Genomic DNA, 22,245 nt, shown 5'->3' on the forward strand with positions numbered 1-22,245 from the left:
TCTGGAGGACCCTAACGGATCGTGCTGTTATCTCCAGGTACAGGAAGAAGTATAAGTCCTCTTTGAAGAAATGGAAACCAGATCTTCAGTGTGATGACTGGGCTAGTTTAGTCTATAGCTGTAGTATGAAAGATGCTAAACTTTTCTGCCATGTTGCCAATACCCTGAGATGGCTGAAGGATGGCCAAAGAACGCTAGATGTTAATCTCAGCCTGGATCAGTGGGTTGTCTCCTTGTACGATCTGTTGGTGTCCATCCAACTAGATATACCAAGATTTTGAGGAGATTCTTCTTGTGTATATAAAAGTATTTTAATGTAGAGAAAATATATGTCCAGTGTATTGGTTGACTGAGTAAGTATGTATGGTTTGTTTGGTTAGTATGAATGTTATTTAATTGTTTATATATTTCCTTTACCCCTCTAAGGGGGCCCAGCTTGGTTTTTTGCACATATCCTTTCAAAAATCCATTGCATTAATGTTTTGAGTATGTGCTATATTTGTTTATACATATCAAGTGAAGTATTGAACCAAAAAAAATGAATAAAAATATAACCCTTTATCACAATATATAGTTTTTTGTGTGTTCCCTTCCAAATGGTGTGGCCGTAAGCGATATTTTTGGGATATTTATCAGTGAGATCTATTTGATCCTTTGACATTCAGACAGGTAGAGCAAACCTTCTTCTGTTATTGGATCAGTGGGTTAGTCATTTCAGTAAGACCTATACCTCTGGGTTTTCTAATAATGTGGCCTGTGTGCTTGTCCTTCATCCTATCCACTGGACACTGATTTTTTGCTAGCTGAAGTAATTGAGGCTATCATTGATAACCCTGATAATAAAGCATCGGCCCAATGGGGTCCATGGACCTTTACAAATTTAATTTAGACCTCTGAACCTGCTCATCATAATATACGTTAACCTGACCTGTAAAACTGGCCTGCTGCAGTCTTAGAAAACAGCTCTTTTCATCACAGTATTCAGAAAGGGTTACCGGACGACCTAAGGTGCTGATATCTCTTTGAGACTCCACATTTAAGTTTGTAGGGAGGATTGTCTTTGATAGGCTGATCACTTGGATCGAGGAAAAAGGAGTCCTCTCGAAAAATTGCAGAATGCATTTTGAATGGGGTTGAGGACCTTGGAACAATGTCTTAATCACCATTTAGTGATTGGTATACAAACTATTGCAAACCTGGGGTCTATTTCTCTTGCATTTATGGACCCCGCTTGCGCTTTTGACTATGTGGTGAAGTCCCTTTTGTAGTCTAAGCTGGTGGCCTTGGGAACATATATGGGGCTACTGGTTTTTTTGCCTGGCTCTCCATTATGATTTTTCAGCTGTTGTTAGAAATGGGGACAAAAGGGATGCCCCTGTGTGTTATATTTGGGATGGGGGTATGCTCAGAGTGTGTGCTTACCCCTACCATGTTTCTATTCTACTCTCTGGGCGGAAGAATGCTTTGATGGCTAAGTCAGTGGATGCTCCTGCTAAAAAAAAGATTCCTATTCCAACTCTAACCTATGCAGAAGATATGATCCTGCTGTCAAGAACACCTCAAGGGCTCCGAACTCTAGTAGCAAGTTATATTGAATTTATGACAAGTTTGAAGTTGGAGGTGTATGTTGGTAAAACATATGTAATCGCGTGTGCACCAAGGGGTGTTAAAATGAGGCAATTCTATATTGGCGAGAACCCCATTTCTGGAGTTTATGAATTTTCCTATTTGGGGGTCACCTTTGTCTTGTTAAGAACTTGGTTCCATTGCGTTATCATTGCTATTAAACGTTTTCTGTGCAGTGTAGGGTTTCTGGCCAATATAGCCTCTAATATTGCTAATAAGCTGATTGCTCTCATTTTAGAGGTTTACAGGAGGAGTATATCCCAGTTTTATCGTATGTGTCCGGATTATGGGGTATTAAAATGTTCTGAGGCTCCAGGCAGATGATAATAGAGTCTGTAGAAGACTAATTGGCCTCCCACCTAGTAGCCTCTCCTACGTATTGCATGAGGAATTGGGGCTTGAGTGTGTGGAAGATCTCATAAATCTCGCCAACTTTCTGTTGTGGTGTTCTGTCTGGAGTAATCCTCTGGCTGTACTTCATAGAGAAATCATTGAAGACTGCTTATCCTATGCCAGAGAACACCTTATCCCTTGGCTAGAATATGTTAGAAATAGTTCCATTGCCTTGGGCAGACCCTCTATCTTTTTCAAACCTGTGGGTCTGCCCAAAGGCGACAGTCTATGGGTCAATAACATCTTTAATGAGCCTAACCAGCATGAGCTGAGTCAATGAAGCCCGTGAAAACTCAGAATAAGGATTGTATTCTGATTCAAACTACTCCAGGAATATCTTGACTTGAGCCATATCATGACTTCATTCCACACTCTTGGGACAGGTCGCTTCTTATTTGATTTCTCTTAGAGAATATGCAATGGACGTTATGCTTCCCCCTTGGCCAATTTAATAAAGTACCCAACTTTCTTTGACTGTGCGATGTAAGTTCCCCTCAAAGCCAGCTTCACTTTGTATTCTTCAGTAGGATTTATGTTTTCCTGAGCATTTTTTAAACCCTGTCTTAAGAGGATCAGGTCTTTTTAAGTGTAAACCGGCCCTGCTATATCTGTAAATCTGAACACTTCTGTGATCTGTGCTACTGTCTGTTTGTTTCTCAAATTTGCTTTGTGTATTAGGAAGCAAATGTTTTTTAAGTGTTAGAGTGATTTATTTATTGTTTTTACATATTTAGGGGTGCATATGATTGCATATTAGGTTGGTGTAATTAGTAATTTGTTGTTTTTATGCACTCAGGAACATATATGATCTTGATGTTTTAATGTGGTTATTGTTTTAGTGTGCAGTTGCCATATTGTTTGATTTTATGATCAGTGTTTAATGTTCAAATGAAGCTTATTGAACTGATTATATATATAGTATAACTACTGCTTTCAGTTTCCACAGGTCGACTTTTACTCATGCCTGCACAATCAGAAATGCAAACTTGACTTGGCTCTCTCGTAAATTGACTTTAGGACAACTCTTAGTGTGCTGTAATAGTCATAAGAGCATGTTTTGCAATGCACAACATCAAACCAGCAACCCTAACTCATCCAAGCAATAGCCAAGCTATTCAGCTATACACCTCATAAGCAAAGTGGCATAAGAGCAACACGCTTCTCATGGAAAGGGGCTAGCACTTGCAATGCTCAACTGGGCCACAGTGGTTTCATGTAATTTCTCTTGTGCCAAACTGTCTAGCCAAACTTGCAAATAAGTTCCCACACTATAATACAAGATGACCACACTTAGCAAACAAGAAACCTTGTGTTCATTTCCGATTCATTCAGCATGTGTTTGTGGACAATTCTGTGCGGCAGGATGGCAACCCTGCATATGAACATCTGCCCAGACCAGCGGTCTGGTGGGAAGCTGCTGACAAATCAAATACTCCAAGGCAGTTTTCTTCTCATGATTTATTTGACATCTGTTATACTGCCCAAGCATTTTTTCTTACATTAATGGGGCATGGCGACAGAACAGTGCTTTTCCTTAAAATGGAGGCACACGCCGAGAACGTATGCCAGCAAACCTAAGAACGCCTTGCGCTCTAGGGACATTTTGCCAGATTTGGCAATAAACTAAATACAGTAATTTCCATAATAAATATATCTGAAGAGAGGAAAAATGAGTAAATCCGTTTAATGGTGCATTAAAGCACGTTACCACACACTGTCTTGGTAGATCTGTGCGCTTGGCCTAAAACCAGTGCACAGGTAAGTGATAAGTGTGGTGTATGGAATGCAACCTTCATAATTTTGCTTTTCAGAGCAGAAGCATATAGATGATTGCTTGAACAGTGGAATACCTGTCCCTCCTGCAGCCAGGAGACTACTAGGGATGGCCATTATATAGATTGTTCTGTACTCCACAGAAGGGACTAACAGCTTACCTGATTTAAAAGAGTCTAGTATGTTGTAGGTATGGAATATTGAGCTGGCAATATCGAGATGCCCTAATATCATATCAGTATTTTGGTCCTAGATATTTTTGCTAGGATATTAAAGTATCACAATATTACCTACTTGATAATTCAGACTACAACCATCTGTTACTAGAAAAGGAAATACCAGATTTCTAATATTTAAGTGAAGCAGTGAGACAGAAATGTTATTCATCACATGAATGACTTAATTCAGGTCAAATGTAATTTTGGAAGGATCAATAGAGCTCACTGAGTTAGCTATCTTACACACCAGTCAGGAGGTCTCCACTTCACAGAATTTATAATTTATAAATAGATTGTCTATTTTTTTAACTCTCAAACAAGAGACCGGTTATAGAGTGGATTTGGAATCTGCTATATTCCAATGTCACCTCAGCAGAGTTATGTTTTCCAGGAAAAAAATGTTTGGGACAGTCCATGAAGAAGCTTCATTACGCCAGTGTTTGTCCGCCATTTTGGAATGGTAAAGATTGAGTATGTAGAATACTATTCTAAGCTCACCACCAGCTGCAATGGTTCCTTAAGACAGCAGCATTCATATTTTTTTTACTTTTAAACTTGTACATTTTATTTTATGTGCTTGCTATTTTAAAAGCAAGCCAGGCATAGCAGACAGTCGCTGATGTAGCACAAAGATCCTGTTGGGCATCATGGACGGTCATTGTGGGAGATTTGTGTTGGCGGTCACAGCAAGCTGTAGGGCATGGTGCATATCTCGCCTTGTCGGTCATCACTGATGGTTGCTGTAGTGCAAAGAGTTGTATTCACCGGATCTTGGCACAAATGGGCACGTTCGCAAATGCGAAGAGCCAAAACTTTCAGGATTTCTCCTTTTTTGAGATAGAGGAGTACAGTGTGATGCCAGTCAGTGGTCCAGGACTTGGGGAGGCACTTACTGGGGATCAGGGACTCACTCTTTCATAGGCCAGCAGGCCTCAGGCAGTTCCAATTGCAGTTCCAGTTGCAGGTCAGCTGGGCAGAAGCGGGGAGGCCTCTGGAGCTTGTTATGTCCATGTAGCTCAGAAGAGGAGGTCAGTCAGCTGACCCTTTGAGTCACTCTGCCTAGCATGAAGTGAGACGGTCTAGTCTTCCTTCTGAGGAAGCAGGGCAGGCCTCAAGCTGCGGGCCGTGGCGTGTTGTTCTTCTGTAGTATCCACAGGTCCATGAGTGTACCCAAGAATGGATCTAAGGGTCCTCTTTTTTTATACCTGGTGCCCACTTTGAAGTGGAGTAGCTTCTGGGGTTTTTCCCCTACAGAGGTGTTTGGAATTTCCTGCCTCCCTGTCCTAGTCCCAGTCTGTCTGGAGGCAGAATAGGCTTGTGTGAAGTCATTTGTGTGTGAACTGGGCCAGTGCCTTTGAATTGCAATTGTAGTAGGTGACAGATCTGACCCCCATCAAGCCAGGATGGCCGAAACCCAGAACCCTTTTTGTGATGCTGTACACAAAGGCCAACTACACCCAGTCCTGTGATCCAGGAACAAGCTGCAGAGCACCAAATGGTTGTGACAAGAACATGCCAACTTTCTTGACTGGGGGTGAATGTTTAATTTATTCAGCATTCTGTCCATCATTTGTTGCTGCAATACTATTCACCCTAAGTGCAATGGGTATGCCCAGACATGGGTCCATTGCTTTGCTGTGCCATTGAATTCAAGCTAGCATGGCTGATGAGGGGTGATATACCCTGAAAATTGTCCCATGACGCTTGTTTCTGGTAAAGTGAGGACCCAGCTTGGCAGTTCGGGCTGAATTATTCCCCCGAAGAGCATGGTCAAGGCTGATTTGAACGTAGTGAGCTAAAGAACAATAGATTTAAGCCAGATATCTTGACTGGGGGACAATGTTTGTTTTATTCAGTATTCCATCCATCATTTGTTACCGCATCAACTTTCTAAAAGTGGCATTTTCAGAATTGTGACTTAAAATGCAACTTTACCATAAAAGAGTGTTTTAAATTACAATTCATCGGCACAAAACATGATTTTACTACCTGCTCCCAATCAAAAGTCATCACTTAATAAGTGTAATAAGGTAACTGAATGTTCACCTTTGGAGAGGTAGGCCTTGTAACAGAGTGAAAAACGAATTCAGGAGTTTTTCACAACCAGGACACGTAGAACACAAAAGTATATGTCCAACTTTTTTAATACAATGCATACACCTTACCTCTAAATTAAACCTGACTGCTCTGTGCCAAGCTACCAGAGGGTTGAGCCCAACTTAATTTGAGGTTTGCTTTTGCCTTATCCTGACTAGGATTGTGGGTGCTCCTTAACCAGGGCTCACATCGCAGTCACCCAGTAACCCAATTTCTAACAATACCTCACTTATTTCAATTTTTTTCTTGTAGTTCTCTCTTCTGATATTTGTTTTCTGAGAGGTGGGTCTACTAATAATAGGGTTGCCAATTGTAAACATCCAGAGGTACATTCGAGCAGGTAAAAATCTAGTGGAAACATAAATGAATGTATTTATTCTATTATTTCTAATGATTTGCCCTCAACCCAAGTGAAGCAAGACACAGTACAAAACGTTTTGTGAAAAATACCTGTCACATGTTCAGCACCATGGTATAAACATAAGGTATAAGTGCAAGAGGCAGTCAAAACACTGTCACAGTCAAGCAATGAAAAGTCAAACATTTAATAAGCACAATGTCACAAAAAATAAGTAAATCAGATAAAGACATCAAAAGTACGAAGTAAACAAAACCTACAATGTGGGATACCTCTGATAAATGGTGTTAAGAGTTACCCAATGGAGAAATGCAAAAAGAAATTAACAATGAAAACTTTTTGACTGATCTTTCACGTGGTTTACCAGGAGCTAAGCACCCTTGAGCTGACTCATGAGTGACAGAACAGGTAAAATCTGGTAGTTGGTCAAACTAAAAACTTTTTACTGTCCGTGAAAGCCTCAACTATTATGAGTGTACTGATAATTAATCACCCTTGTGCAAACACCTGTATATGCAGTGTTCCCATTTACAAGTGGGTTGGAGTTTGACAAACTCAGTAATATTTTTTTATAATAAAGTCTGCATGCAGTGGATAAAAATGGCCAGGTCATACTTGCCAAGAAGTAACAGACAATAACGCCTGGTATATATTGAGACAAGAGTATTTTGGTGCAGAAGCCACCCACATCTATTATTATGCATATTTTTTAGGGTTAATTTTGTCATCAGCAGTAATTTCCAAACTCTGGAGTATCGGGTCTTAAATCGGTGTGATAAAAATTGCACTAGGGCACTCTAAACCAGGACCTTCAAAACCTTTAGGAGTGTCAAACATATTCATCAAGAAAAGCCTGCAAGCTGTAGCCAACATGGGCTCCATGAGGTAAAATATGATGTTGGAGTGGTTTCTCTACAGTCTTCAACTCCAGCCACAAAACTTACAGCATGAAAAAATAGTAAAATGAAGTTGCTAATCTGGTGTCTTTTTCGGGGTGGTTGGAACCTTACACAGATCATCGAGACATAAAATATTGTCTTAGTCAAAACTCTGCACAAAATGGGTTCCCAAACTCTAGATGTTTCTCATAACTCCAGTTTCAAGTTTAATTGTTCAGTTTAAACTGCCACTCTGAAATTAACACCAAGGCCAATATTTGCCTCTGTGCTCAAGACCTTCTGCATCCTCTAGCCAAACTAGGCAAGTTCTGTATGGGGCAAGGATAAAATTGTTCATTTGAAGCTAATCCACTATTTCCCTTCCAAAAAGACAGCAGCTTCCTCTGTCTCACGAACTTCTGCATCCATTCATAGAAGTAAAAACAACAGTTGATGGACAGAATGCAGAACAATGTCATACATTCACCCCAGTACAAAGATCTGGGCCTAAATCCATCGTTTTTTTGCTCACCATGCCATTCCAGTTTCAACCCAGCCATATGCAAATCAGTCTTGACCCTGTGCCTCATGGGAACAGTCCAGCCCTAACTGCCAAGCCAGGTCCTCCCTGGACTGGAACCAAGCATCCTAGGACCGGTTTCGGCGTTTCACCCCTCTTCTGCCAGGATAGCTTGATTCCAGTGGCATGGAGAGCACGGGACTCACGTCTGAGCATACCCGTGCCACTAGGGGTGACAAATGCAAAAACAACAGTTGATGGACAGAATGCAGAACAATGTCATACATTCACCTCCGTCCATCAATTGTGTGTCTTTTCCATTCATAGAAGGACAGTCCCACTGGAGTATGCAGGCCACATTGACAGAGCCTGTAGCCCAGTGTTTCAGTAGAAAGCTGGTGCTAGCAGGTTGTGCAAAAATTGTGAGAGCAGACATTCCAGTTCAGTGATAGGGAAAACACGTTCATCTCTTCAGGAAGAAATGCCAATTCTTCAGTGCACTATTAAGCTTACTCCTTTCAACCTTCCTCACCCCAGACCCTCCACATAAAGCCCACTAAGCTTCAAAGGATACTTCCTCATTGAGCCATGACTTGGCACAGACCTCTTGGTGAGACACGCACCAGAGAGGCTTGGGGTGCCTATTTTGAATTGAAGGGCATAGCACACATCTATGTAAACCACAATACGCACCTGTGTAGCCATCTAAGAGTCTCCCCTCCCTTTTCCTGCCTATTGTGTGGTCAGTCCTTTAAAGGAAGGATGGCAGTCCGCCTTCAATGAAGGTGTGATACCAGATAGTAATGCTATGCCTTTGAAAATGACTTTGCAGACCTCAAGCAGAATATATTTAATATAACTAAACTAGTAGAAGGGTGATATGTAATGAAATTCTAAATGCATTACTGTTTTTCCTCTGGTCTTTTCATCCCAGATTTGTTCTATTCTGGAAAATTAATGTAATTTTGAAAAGCACTGGGGTCGGAAAAGATACAAATGTAAGGTTTAAATGTGTTTTACACATTGGAAACATGTCCAAGAACCCAATCTACAGGAAACATGAATTATATAATTAGATGATAAGTTTTCAGGAGTTCGTTTTTCAGTGAGTCTTGCCAGAAGAGCCCATGGGACAGGGGTGAGTAGTGCAAAAGCACTCTTTCCAAAGTGGACTGTCCCTCCAGAGTGGACTGCTGATGTTCAGTCACAGTGTCCTTTTTGCAGCTCTTCCTACCAGCACAGAAGTGGCCCTGCTCTGAAGGGGCATTCTCATTTGCTTTATCTATGGTGAGTTGCAGCTGCGGCCGCTGCAGGTAAAAGTGGTAGGGCCAGGTGAGTGGGGATTTCGAGAGACGACCCTGAGGGAAAATTAAATATATAATTAATTTTCCCTTGTGGTCGTCTCTCGAAATCCCCCCTCACCTGGCCCCCCGACCCACCGCTCTTACCTGCAGCGGCCGCGGTTGGTGAGTTGCCATGGAAGCCAGTTGAGGAGGATCAAGCTGCAGACAGTTCCTGAACTCACTTGCATCTTCACTTCGGATAGGAAAAACACAGCTGCATGCTATTCCTGTTGAAAGCCCCACCCTAACATGCTGCATATTTGAGAACAGCTAAAGGGAAATGGCCACTGTGTAAAACAGCATCAATACCACAAAAAAATATGGGTCCTCATTATAAGGACCCCAGTTGTGGTGATGTTAATTCTGCACTGGGGAGTTAACAATACCAGGATTCCCTTTGACTCCAGGGATGCAAGATTGACTGGTATAACAACTTAAAGTCTCAAAAACTATGACAAACTTGGAATTATAAGGGGAATCGGTAATCTCGGGTCTGATTCTGCTGGTAATACCTAATTCTCCCTTGCAGCATTCCTGCAGAAGATGCATGAGTATTAAGGGATAACTCATAGTTCCCAATGGGGCTGGTAGCGGGATTTCCAACTCGATCTGGAATTATATGTCTCTCGTAATAAGAGCCATTGTGTTCTTAACTGGAAGTTATATGTTGCCCATTTTACAGGAGCATACTGCCCTCAGTACCATCCAAGTGCAAAACAATTATGCCTCAGGGCACCAGCTAGGCAAAGGTCAATTGAAGTTCTATCTGCCTTCCTGCACTATGAGCCTCAGAGCCATTGTCAGTGGCAGATTGACTCTTATAATCCAGACTTCACACTCCACGTGAAAATCATCACATTGGGATATAAGGTTAACAAGTCGGTCTCAAAAGATTGCGTGCGAACTTTCTCAGGAAAGCTGCAAAAAAACACAGCCAGTGGAAGGACGCTCGACGTCGCTAGAGTGAACACAGGGAGGAAGAAAAATAAAATAAATGAAAACGGTGGTGAGGGGAGGGGGGCAGAAAGCCATTTCTTCCTAGGTAACCGCATCCCCTTCTGCGGTGCCCCTAACATTTGTAAGACATGCTTGACCAGACATACCTCAGCAAGGGTCAGTCCTTCAGGGGATTAAGAATCTTAGCAACGCTCCTGCAGCCTGGTCGGAAAGTCATGTTTAATGATACTTTGTTGAGAAACATGTACGAATTTAATTAAAACATCACTTACTCTAGCCGAGTGGAACTAATTGAGCGCATTAATATTCCGACTTTTCATTAATAGGTTACAAGAGGGTTGCAGGCGAGGCAGGGGAGCGAAGGAATACGCTGCTAGCATTCAATCATAACTTGAAGGAACCTGCACCGTAGTGCCAGCTTCAGGGCTTGATTTTGTTCCGTCAGTTGAATGGAAGAGAGCCTGGTATGGGAAGTTGTTCTTTTTTTTTTTTTTTTTTTTTTTTAATAACGTGGTCTATTCAGTGCCCGCGCTTTTCAATCAGAAGAGTCTGGAGAGGCCTTAGTTTCAATTGCCTCACCCTCACACCAGACAAGCTCGCCCTTTCATTAGCCTCCGAGGTCACTGCTGAAGTACTTAGCGAGAAATAACTGGCAGCGACTGGCCGGGCGATGATTTCACGGCCCGCGAGCAGTCAGTTCAAGCCATCAACATGGCGGCTACTGCACGGCTACTGGCGTCTCCCAGTAGCTGTGCTAATGCCCTTCTAAAAATACAGGGCGACGCTTAATTTCACCCCAACATAAAAAAAAAAACGCAACAGGGTCCCATACAGGACCGCACATTGTTATCAGTAGTGTTATTTTTTTTTTTTTCCTCTCCAGCAGAGCACAACACAGTCATGGAAAATAGCTGTAGTAGAGAAGCGACAGCCCTGGGAGAGACCACCTTACCTGACATCGCGGGGGTAAACTTGCTGACATGAATAGGAGCACTTTGCCAAGCGTCTTTAAATGCATAAAGAAAAGCACTGAAGTCCCAATTTTGCCTAACCAACTACACAATCTCATGGTGGACCTTTCAACACCGTCAGTCATTCCAGTGTATGATTTACAACTTTCTACTACCTAAATGTTTTTGATGAGCGTGTGGCATGATCCCACGGCGTGCGACCAACTGTTCAGGCAAAAAATGCGCACTTTGTAGGGAAAGGACATATTCTGGTATTTTTATGGTGACGGGTTGGCTGTTTTTATGTGCCCTATACAAGCAAAAAGACCACTCACATTATGCGGCAATGGAGGACAAAATGTAATCAAAACCAAAATGTTGACTAAATTATGTGGCAAGAAAAACCTAACAATGTCGCACAGTGTGAAAGATTCTGTGGCATCATTATTTCACTATTTTGTAATTTTAACACATATTAATACTACAAGGATAAAAGTTATACCTTAGTACTACTTTGACACATGGAAACAGTAGCTGGCCAATAGTTATTCTTTGCAAAGTCTCTACGACTGTGTGGCACCGCATGCACCATTTTTTGTAAGTAACAATTCATTAGTTTATACTAGGATTTTTTTTTATTGAAATCTGTAAATTATGCATCAGTGCATTAGAAGCCAATTGAGGCAAATCAATAATTATGCATAAAATGCAGCAGTCACATAGTCACAACACCCCAGTAGCCTCCGTATAACTGAAATGAGTAGACAGATATGATTTTGCGAAGATCACACAATTCAATCAAGTGAGAATGTTAGGATTAGAACACAGGTGCCATAACTTCGTCATTCATTTACTTTGCCACAAGGTCTCACCTTAATTCCCACATTGGTGTTGTGCAGGTCAACTCGCGCCCGGAGATCTTTGCTGGACTTTTTGCTGAGGAAGTCTTTAACAAACTTGTTGCTGTATTTCAGGTTGTCCCCGCAACCACCCCATTGCCAGGCCTCTCGGTTTTCCAGGTCAGGAGCCTCGTCACAGGTGCAGCGCTCCATTCGCCCCGCACTGCAGGCTTTGGCAACGGCGTGGGTTAGCCCGGCTGAGGAGATGGCGTAAAGGAAGGCAGTTTCCTTAAAACCTACAAGGCAACAAAAATAAAAAACATAAGTATTCAAACACATGTAAAATGGTGGTGTTTGCATGGGTGACGCTCAGAATTTTCAAAAAATAGCTCAGAAGGTTCAAACTTTTGAAGAGTGCTCATCTATTGAGGAGGTTACGGACGTACTCTAAAAGGCGATGAAAGCTGGGATGGTATAGGTTGAAGAGAACAAATCACTTCATTGTTACTGTAGCATGTACATATTACCACTTTACCTTTCCAGGCTTTTCCCTTCTGACGTGTTGCTGTCCAATGTAGTTGCATGCAGAGCTAAGAAAAATTGCCATTTGGGGAGTTGTAAACACAGGTGAATACTTTCCCAGGATACATTTGGAAAACTATCCTGTACAAGCAGGTAATATCCACCCCTGGCTTGAGACTGAAAGAGTGGGAGCCTGCATATTATACTCCATACGCTGACAATCAGGTTCTTGTTGGGATATCACGTCCCTGGAGAAATCTGAATCTAGACCACTTTCATCATCTTTTGATGAAGCACCATCCTCAACCTCCTAAGGAAGTCTCTCGTGGCTATGACAGCTTTTGTAAGTGGTTAGACCACTCATTAGACATCCTTATACCTATGAGGTGGAGTAAGACTAGATCAAGTCCTTCCAGCCCTTGGTACAACGATTCCCTTAAGGTGTTGAAGTCTTCTTGTAAAAAAGCGGAACGCGCATGGCGCAGAACCTATGATGCTGACCTTAAATCAGCCTATAGGACCTGCACCAGAATGTATCACCGGGCCATATGCACAGCCAGGGCGGCCTTTTACTCACTGGAGATAAAGAATAGTTCGAACCCGACTAAGGTTATCTTCAGGGTGTGTAAGGACCTCACTAGCAGAAAGACAGCTACTACCTCTATAGCTTCCATGGCTCATTGTGAGGATTTGGCTTCGTTCTTTGTCGAAAAGGTGGCCGCAATCTATAGGTCGTTCTCCCAGTTCTCTACTAGTGAGAACATCAGAGCACCATTGACCTCCGAACGGCTACAGGTCATCCCTAGCCCCACGCAAGAGGAGTTTAAAGCTCTGACGATTAAAGTTAAATCCGGGTCACCGAATGATCCTATGAGACCAATTCAATTTCGGGCACTTACCGAATGCTGCTATCCGGTCATGCATAGCCTTATTGATCTCTCTTTTAGCACCAGCACTGTCCCCATTGCTTGGAAGCAGGCCACTGTTATACCTATCCTTAAAAAACCTTCCCTTGACCCCACAAAACCAGAGCACTACCGACCCATCTCCCTTCTCCCCTGGATGGCCAAATTAGCGGAAGCTCACGCTAACCATATTTTATCTTCTCACCTGCAGGACGCTAACATACTGGATAAATCCCAGAACGGATTCCGAGCGGGCCACAGTACCGAGACTGCTCTCTTGGTGGTGGTGGAGCATATAAGGAAATTGTTAGACCAGGGTCAGACGGCGGCACTGATCCTACTGGATCTTAGTGCCGCCTTTGACACGGTCTCCCATCATATCGTTTTACAGCGTCTTGGGGAGGCGGGAGTAGGAGAGATGGCACTTGAATGGTTCCGCTCCTTTCTTACGGACCGAACCTTCAAGGTATCTTCACCGCCTTATGTCTCTGCTCCTCGCCCCATTCTTCAGGGTGTTCCGCAGGGATCAGCTCTTAGCCCTACCCTTTTTAATTTGTATGTTCAGCCATTAGCGGAGGTAGCCCACAGTTTTGGTCTCACCATGGTGTCATACGCCGATGACACGCAGCTGGCGGTGGCACTTAATGGTGATTCCAATATGGATGCCTCTACTTTTCAGCTAGCCCTTAAGGCAGTGGCTGGCTGGATGGCGACAAACAGACTTCAACTTAACGCCACCAAAACCGAGGTTATCATCTTTGGCAGGGAAACTGGGCTGTGGGGAGATCATTGGTGGCCCTCGGAGTTAGGGCCTGTTCCCATTCCTGTAGCCGAAGTTAGAAACCTTGGCGTGTGGCTCGATGACAAACTTTCTTTCATTCCCCACACCAAACGCGTAGCTGGTATCTGTTTTGGTGCCCTGCAGTGCCTCCGGCCCATTTTCAAATTTTTTGATACGGATACCAGACAGATCATAGTTCAAGCTCTGGTTCTCACTAGGCTAGACTATGCCAGCTCTCTTTTTTTAGGCGTTAATCAGGCAGAACTAGCTCGCCTCCAGAGGGTTCAAAATGCAGCGGCCAGGATGCTGGTTGGCCTTCCTAAGTTTGTCTCGGTTCGTCGTACCATCCAAGATCTTCATTGGCTACCAGTAGGTCAGAGAATTAAGTTTAAAGCTCTCTGCTTAACTTTTAAAATTCTCAAGCTGGCCTCCCCTCCTATTCCTACTCAGATCATTCAGCACTATGTTCCTTCTAGAACCCTTCGATCTGCAGGGTCTAATTTAGCCATCGTTCCGCGTTTTAAAAAAGCGAGATTAGGTGGACGTTCTTTTTCGGTGTTGGCAGCCACCCTTTGGAACTCCTTGCCTGCCTCCTTTCGCTCTATCCCAGATTTGCTCCCTTTTAGGAAAGCTATAAAAACATTTTTATTCTCTACAGCTTAGTCTTTGTCTTTTTTGGCTTATCTCAGTGGTGTTATGTCTCTTTGTCTCCAAAAGCGCCGGGACGCCTCTTGGCTGCGGCATCCGTGCGCTATACAAAAACAAAAAACATAACATAACATATGAGCTGGCTTATCAGGAAACATACGCAGGATCGCCACTGAAGGGTGTGGAATACGTGAGTATTACTCAGAACCTTTGGGTATTGCAAACGTAGCTCATTAAAGGGTCCATGCGGAATCCGGCACAAAATGGCCTGATACACTCCCTTCAGAATTACCAGTACTGGGTGCATTGGTAACACCCATCGGGCAAAAAAACACCCTCACCTCGAGTGGAACAATGAGGTTCCCTCACGGGCGTAACACAGGCCTCCGCAGACCCGCAGTGCGGGGGCCCCCAAGCTCCAGGGGCCCCCTCAGCACAGCACTTCAACTGGAGAGGTCCTAATAGAGTCCGGCGGGGGTCCCTCTACGTACCTTGCAGGGGGGCCCCCTCAATTATCGTTACGCCATTGGGTTCCCTGAGGAAATCGTTATTTCCTGGGGATTTGGCAATACCGCAGCCATTTCCCCTGATTATTCTTCATTTCACTCAGATCGTTCCACCCAGTTATTTTATTGTTGTAGTGAAATGCCTTAGCTCCCTGGTGTGCCGGAGGATCTTGTAATTATGATGGGGTTGGTAACTCCCGATACCTGACACTTGAGGTAAATTGAGATTTGTAAATTAAAGTACATGTTCGTTTCCAACCCCTGAGAAGTCCAGACTTAAAACTCACTACACATCCACATTCTTTAAACAAAGAAAAGGTTGTTCCCTGGACTTCTTATTAATTAGCAGCTTTTTGTAGCGTGGGCTAGTCCCATAGCGTGACTGGGTATTTTTCGCATTGCCAAAGATTACAAGAGCAAAATTACATATTTTAAGGCCAAATATTCCAAGATAATATTCCAAGATAAAATCAGGATACGTTTCACCTGTGTGGCAACTATGCTGAAGCCATCACTATGAGTTGGATGATTTATTAATCAGCACTGATTTAAAAAGCGACACCCCGGGAATCAGTATTCTTCAGGTCCAATAAATAACTGTTATAATGAGTTTCCCCCATCCATATAGGAAATAAAATGCAGATTTTGGTGCTTTCTATGTGGCATCATTTACCAGCTATTTGCCCCTCACACATTTTGCCAGGCCTGACGTGGCAAAAATCACCTTAGGAAAATTGCAGTGGATGCAGCAAATACCACAGAACTCATGATCTGGAACACCCTGCAATGCCCATATGTGAGAGCAGGGATCCAGAAAAACAGCACACTGAGAAGGAGGGCCTGAGTATAGATACACTATTAAAAAACTGGTGTTCTACCAGAATATCGCCTTTTTAATATTGAACTACTGCACTATCAAGTGCAAAATATCTCCTATCGCTATACTGTCAAGATAAATTTATATAGGTAAGTAAAGATTTACTATTCTTAATTCAACATGTATATATATCTTTACGATATGAACATTGTCAAGGTATGTAGATGTGAAGCTAAGAAGAGTAAATCTACAATTACTTATACAAAATTACCTTGATGGTATAGTGGAAGTTGATATTCTGCACTTAATATTGTTGCTGGTTGACATTTGGTCATTCAAGATCGTGATTTACAACCATAAGAAAATGCGCATCATAACCAATACCGAACCGAGGGAAGCAATAAAGAATAGTGTAGCATGCATTTGCAAAACACATTTTCACTCCTGTAGGCTTCAAAACAAAGGTTTATTGTTATACAAATCAATGGAACTCATTTTATTGACCTCAAAGTGATGAATGAGGGAATGCACACACAGGGGTATTAATGACCATGAGGTAAAACAAAGAATCTTTGAGTGGATGCATTAGTCAACTGAGCCACTAGACCCAGCTGTGTAAATTGGATGGCATCCTAAACACAATATAGGAACAGTGAAAAATAGTGTGGGTACATATCATCATTAATCATAGAATTCAAGCTTTCAAATTCTAAAACAATAATTACTGGCACAGGCACTTATGATGAGAGGTGATGTTGAAGTGACATGTATTTTGTTTCTTTTTGAAATGTATCTTAAGGGGATAATGTCCGGATGGCTGCAGGGATATAATTCCAAGCACTGGGGGCACTCACAGAAACCAACTGTTTTAGTCTTTGACTGTTTGTTTACTGGAATTTAAGAAGTGGGAGCCAATAATGGCTAGTGTCTGGGCATGACCGCTTGTGCAGTTATAGTAAAATGCTTCTGTGTAATACATGTAGCTCATATATACTTTTTGCCTTAATTGGGAGTCAACTCAATGTGATCAGAACTGTTGAGATAATGTAAAACTTTCTTGCTTCAATGGCCATTCTAGCAATTATTTATTACTCTACTCTGAGGGACGCTAGGTACAGTTTAGGAATTCCTGCAAGCAGTGAGTTATCATAGTAAAGCGCTGACTTGAAAAAAGTGTGAAACGCAAGTTTAAAATCAATCAATGAGATAAGGAATGTGATACCTTGCAGACGCCTGAGCTCTAGCCATGGCTGGTTATCCAAAGAGATGATGTGAGCCTGCAGGTTAAAGTTCTTGTCCGAGAAAAATTCTAGTGAATAGGAGCATTCCACAGTGGTGGGCTAACAGTGCAGCGTGATGTATGAGTTGAACCAGGTTTTACTGAGCCTTTGCAATTTGGGAAGAAATTAGACAGAACTCTGTTTTAAGTGTTTTGAGTTTGAGTGGGTGGTGTGTGGTCATCTAGGATTGGATATACGTTAGAGCTTGGGAAACATTTTTAATATCTTTTGGGGTTGAACATTTCCAAATAGGGACAAGTATCATCAGTAGAATGTGATATCTCAGTGTTTGAGGGAGGTGGCAAGTAGCCCCTATATAAAAAGTGAATAGAGTGGGAGAGACAATGGGACTGAGTGGAATGCCTTGTCGGAGCATTGCTGAGGAGTTTATTGTGTTGGCACAGATTCATAAGGTGTGATGAAAACCATCTGAGGACAGACCAGCTCTGCCCAAGTCTGTACATGAAGATTTTTAGTATTGAGAAGTGATCTACTATGTCAAACACTGCTAACAGATCCAGGAGGAGAAGGAGGCAGGATCCATATGTATAACATAAAGTGAATCATCAACTATTTTTAGAAATGTTCTTTCCCTGCTGCAGTCTGATCAGAAGCCAGAATGCAGCTTGGTAAGGGGATCATTTTCATCTAGGTGAAGCTTGAAGTTGACCCCCATGCAGCATTTTAAGCATTATCCAAAGGTCGGTAGGTTGAATACCCAACAAGAATTGTTAAGATCATCAGGAGCTATGCCTGGATTTTTAATAGGTATACATATATGTGCTATTTTTGGGGTGTCCACAACTGAGCCTAGTGACAAGGAGGTGGTAATCCATAAGGGTACACCAGAAGAGCTTTTCTCATTGTATCAGTTCCAGGAACTAGAGGATGCTTTGGTTTTGGTGATGGGGTTAAGTAATACTATTTGGCCACCTGTTTCAAAGCTGGTCAAATGCCCTTAGGTGTCTGGATGGCCTCACAGCATCAAGGCGAGTTTAAACTTATAACATTATTCTCAAGTAAAGTGGACACTGCCTCACATTATTCTAGGGAGAAGTGAGTGTTTCCTTCTAACCAAGTTTGTGTGCAATTCTTCAGTAACTCAAATGGTTTTTTAGAGTTAATTAATTACTTGGCCTATCTCCATTTCGATTAAGGGAGATTTAGCTTCAAAAATTAGTTTTTTGTATGTCTTTCTTGCCTTCCTTTTATTTGCTAGAATTGAAGGAATAACAGGGGAAGATTTTTGCATCATAAGTGCTATGTACCTCTAAGTGGCGTTCATTCTTTATTCAGGTGTTTAAAAAGGTTTATTCTTTACAGTTGTTTGAGATTGTTGTGCCTATAATTCTTCTCAAGGTTTCAGTATTGGCTCTGTAGCCTTCTAGGTCTATTGGGATGACACTAAGAGATAATTTTATATTATCTGAATGGGTGACAGTATCAATTTTATCAAGGTCTCTGACCCATTGTTTGAGTGCCATTTGTTGGCCTGCGTTCATGACTTTGGTGGAAAAGGAAACAGAAAGGCAAAAGGAAGGGATCTGCCAAATCAAGAGTCTCAGTGCCTCGGTTTCCAGTTTTCCTTCAGAAGCAATAGGAAAGCTTACCATGAAGCCTTTAGAGGGAGTGGAAATAGTGCCTATGTGTGTGCTGTTGTTATTAATGAGGACTAAAGAGAGCTGTGACATCGTCAGTTCCTTTAGAACTTCCCAAGTAAATTGAAATCTCAAAGGAAGATGTTATTACCAAGGAGATCAAATGGAAAGCTAGAAGATTCAATTAGTTGCTTCACAAATGTTATGCTGTTGTCCAGTGGGTGGAAGATGACATGCAATTTAGTTAGGACTGGATCAGCCATTGAGCATGCTTCAAGACTGACATGCAGTTATGTTGGAGGCAATTAAAGGAATACTGTAAAATCCAGCTCAAAGTGGTCGTTGTTGTTTTAATTTCTATCAGATTATTGTCATTCAAATCCTTATTGGTATAATAATTCTCAGTGATGTGAATGAGTAAGATCTCTTGGGGGATCTTGAGCACTTTCTTGTCATCAGAATCCAATAGTAATTTCTCAATGCCTTTCCCAGTGAGGGTGATAATGATTCTGCTGATGTGAGAATATTTGTTAATACATGCCCTTTAGGGGTGTGTATAGGATGAAACCGTAGAGCAGGTTCTCCCTCCTCGAGACCTTTGGATATGGATGTTGGCCTGCAACCCCCCGCCCACCTTTAGTTTGTACAAAGGTCCCAGGGTAAAAGATCTCTTCTTATGCACCAGTGACATGAGGCAAAAGCGTTTAGCACACATTTTTGGGTATTTGCTTTCATTTGTTACATAAATACTAAGCTTTGCACAGGTGTGTTCGGAATTGGAAAGGAGCCTGTTTGGGATTTACTTACATCATGGCAGACCCTCAAAGGTATTCCTCAATAAACCAGTTGTGGTCTCTTGTAGCTTTTACATTGCTGTCTAAAAAGGGTTTACTTGCCTTTGAGATAGGACATAAATTAAAGAAAACCTTTGATATGAAACAGACAATGGTTGTAACCAACCAAGCAGGGATATTGAGCACGGTAGATATGAAAATGCCTAACTTTGATTAGTGCCATATAACCATTAAAGGTAAAAAGCTAAAATTGTACAAATTGAAAGACGTTATTTTCACATTTGGGCCTGATTGCGAGTTGTTCATTAATTCTGACCCATGCATAAACTCCTGTTAATACATCTGTCCGAACTAGGAGTTTGGCTGAAATAAATTCATCCGATAATTACTGGATGCATTAAATACCTCAACTGTCATTAAATGTAATGGGTGAAAATCTTATGGTATTTATTGTACCATGCAAATTGTTTTTGTTAAACACCGTATCCGTATGTTACTCCCCAAAAACTCGCAATAGGTGTTATTTAACACACCTGATAAGAAACATATCCCGTGGTATCGTTATTTATTGGGTGCGGTAAATAACACCCAAACTCATAATTAGATCCCTGATGTTTTTCTTTTTAAAGAACTTTATACAATTTACAACATTTAAAAACTGGTAAAATCCTCACTAAAATCGGGTTTATTAAGAGAAACAAAACCATACAAAAAATTCTTCTGAGAGTAGAATTTTCTTGTCAAAGCTTGAATTGTAAGAAACTTTGTGTTGGACTTCGCCCTTTCTGCAGGGTCATCCCTAAACATTTTGGCTTCACCCTCCTCTTTTCCGGAACCATTTTTGTTGGCATTTAGGACTCTGTGCACTTTAGCACTGCTAAACAGGGATACACAACTTGGGCGCCCTCCTTTAAACAAGGTAGAATTGGCTTACACCCAATTGACACATTTAACGTACTTGTAAGTCCCTAGTAAAGTGGAGCTACATGTACCCAGGGCCTGTATATTAAATGCAACTAGTGAGCCTGCAGCACTCATTGTGCCACCCACTTAAGTAGCTCTTTAAACGTGTCTCCGGCCTGCCATTGCAGCCTGTGTGTGCAGTTTTAAACTGCCATTTTAACCTGGCAAAATAAACCTTTTGTCAGGCATAAACATTCCTTATAAATCCATATAGGTCACCTTTAGGGTAGGCCGTTAACAGCCCAAAAGGCACGGTGGAGTATATTTAGAAAGCAAGACATGTACTTTTTGGTTTTAAATGTTCTGTTAGTGAAAAACACCTAAATCTTGGAGATTCAGATTGAGTTTGGTGATATAAGAATTGCAATTAAAAGCTCACTTTAATGGTAAAGTTGGATTTTTAGTCACAATTTTGAAAATTCCACTTTTAGAAAGTTTGCATTTTACTGACCCAACCACTTGGTGTCTGTAGCCTGTTCCTGGGTCCCATGACTAGCTGAGGTTGGCAGCTGGTCTTTGTGTATTACTCTCAAACAGTGAGTCAAAGGGATACTTGTTGTTAGAAGGACAAGCCATGAGGGGTAGGAGCTGTCACGTACGTCACCTGCATAGCACAAAGGGTCTGCCTGAGCACTCTCACAAAGGGGTTGACACTGTTCTTTTGTGACCCCAGACAAAACCAGTGTCTTGTCCAAGGCAGGGAGGACTGGGATGCCTGAAACCACAGGGGGGTTGGAAACCTCTAGCAGCTTCCTCTACTTCAAAGTGGGCACCAGGTATAAATGTTGGAACCAATTCTTCAGAACACTTCTGACTTGACTCAGCCAAGAAGAAGGACTGCCCAGCTGTGAAGACTGCCCTGCTGACCTGCTTGCTTTCCAAATACTTTTCTACTGCCCCAGGACTGCTGTTGCTGCACCAGAACGTTTCTTCTGTGAGGTGCCCTGTTGAAACCAGACTGTCTGCGTTTCCCTTGACTCCAAGATCTCCAAGGGTCAGTTGATGACCTCCTGTTCTCAAGCCACAGGGACACAACAGGCTTTTATGCACTCCGCATCTTTGAAACAGGACTGCACATCACCTCGACAGCTCCGCAGGCTTGATACAGAGTGACGCTCGACAGCTCTTTGAAGCTCCAACACAGGAGCGCCATCACCTTGCTGGCTCAGCCAGCCAACCCAGCACGACCCAACTTGACACTGACAACCAGTCCCACTTGATGCAGCATGGCACATCGACGCAAGTCATCGCAGGACCCATCAGCTTCACCAGCATTGGCCCAGCGCAACACACACCGAACTCAGTGCCGACGCATCGCTGTGTTATTCTTCGCAAGCCCTAGCGGCTTCCTCGACAGCGATGCAGGACCTCTCATTGCAAGCATGGTCACTGACTTTGATGCACGATGCATCTTGATACAGGATCTCACATCGCAAGCTCCACGTTGACAGTTTGTTGATGCTGGCAAGTGCAACACAA

The 22,245-nt window shown here is 42.4% G+C and overlaps 1 protein-coding gene across 1 annotated transcript in view; it reads right to left on the reverse strand.

The window, feature by feature from the left end:
* The window catches only part of WNT9A (Wnt family member 9A), a 209,544-nt gene that overhangs the window by 16,179 nt on the left and 171,120 nt on the right, over positions 1-22,245 (reverse strand). Inside the window, exon 3 of the mRNA XM_085628761.1 lies at positions 11,986-12,248. Within this exon, the coding sequence (XP_085484887.1) occupies positions 11,986-12,248 (263 nt within the window). The remainder of the gene's footprint in view (positions 1-11,985; positions 12,249-22,245) is intronic.

Source organism: Triturus cristatus, chromosome 10 (genome assembly GCF_964204655.1).
Source record: "Triturus cristatus chromosome 10, aTriCri1.1, whole genome shotgun sequence".
Lineage (NCBI taxonomy): Eukaryota > Metazoa > Chordata > Amphibia > Caudata > Salamandridae > Triturus > Triturus cristatus.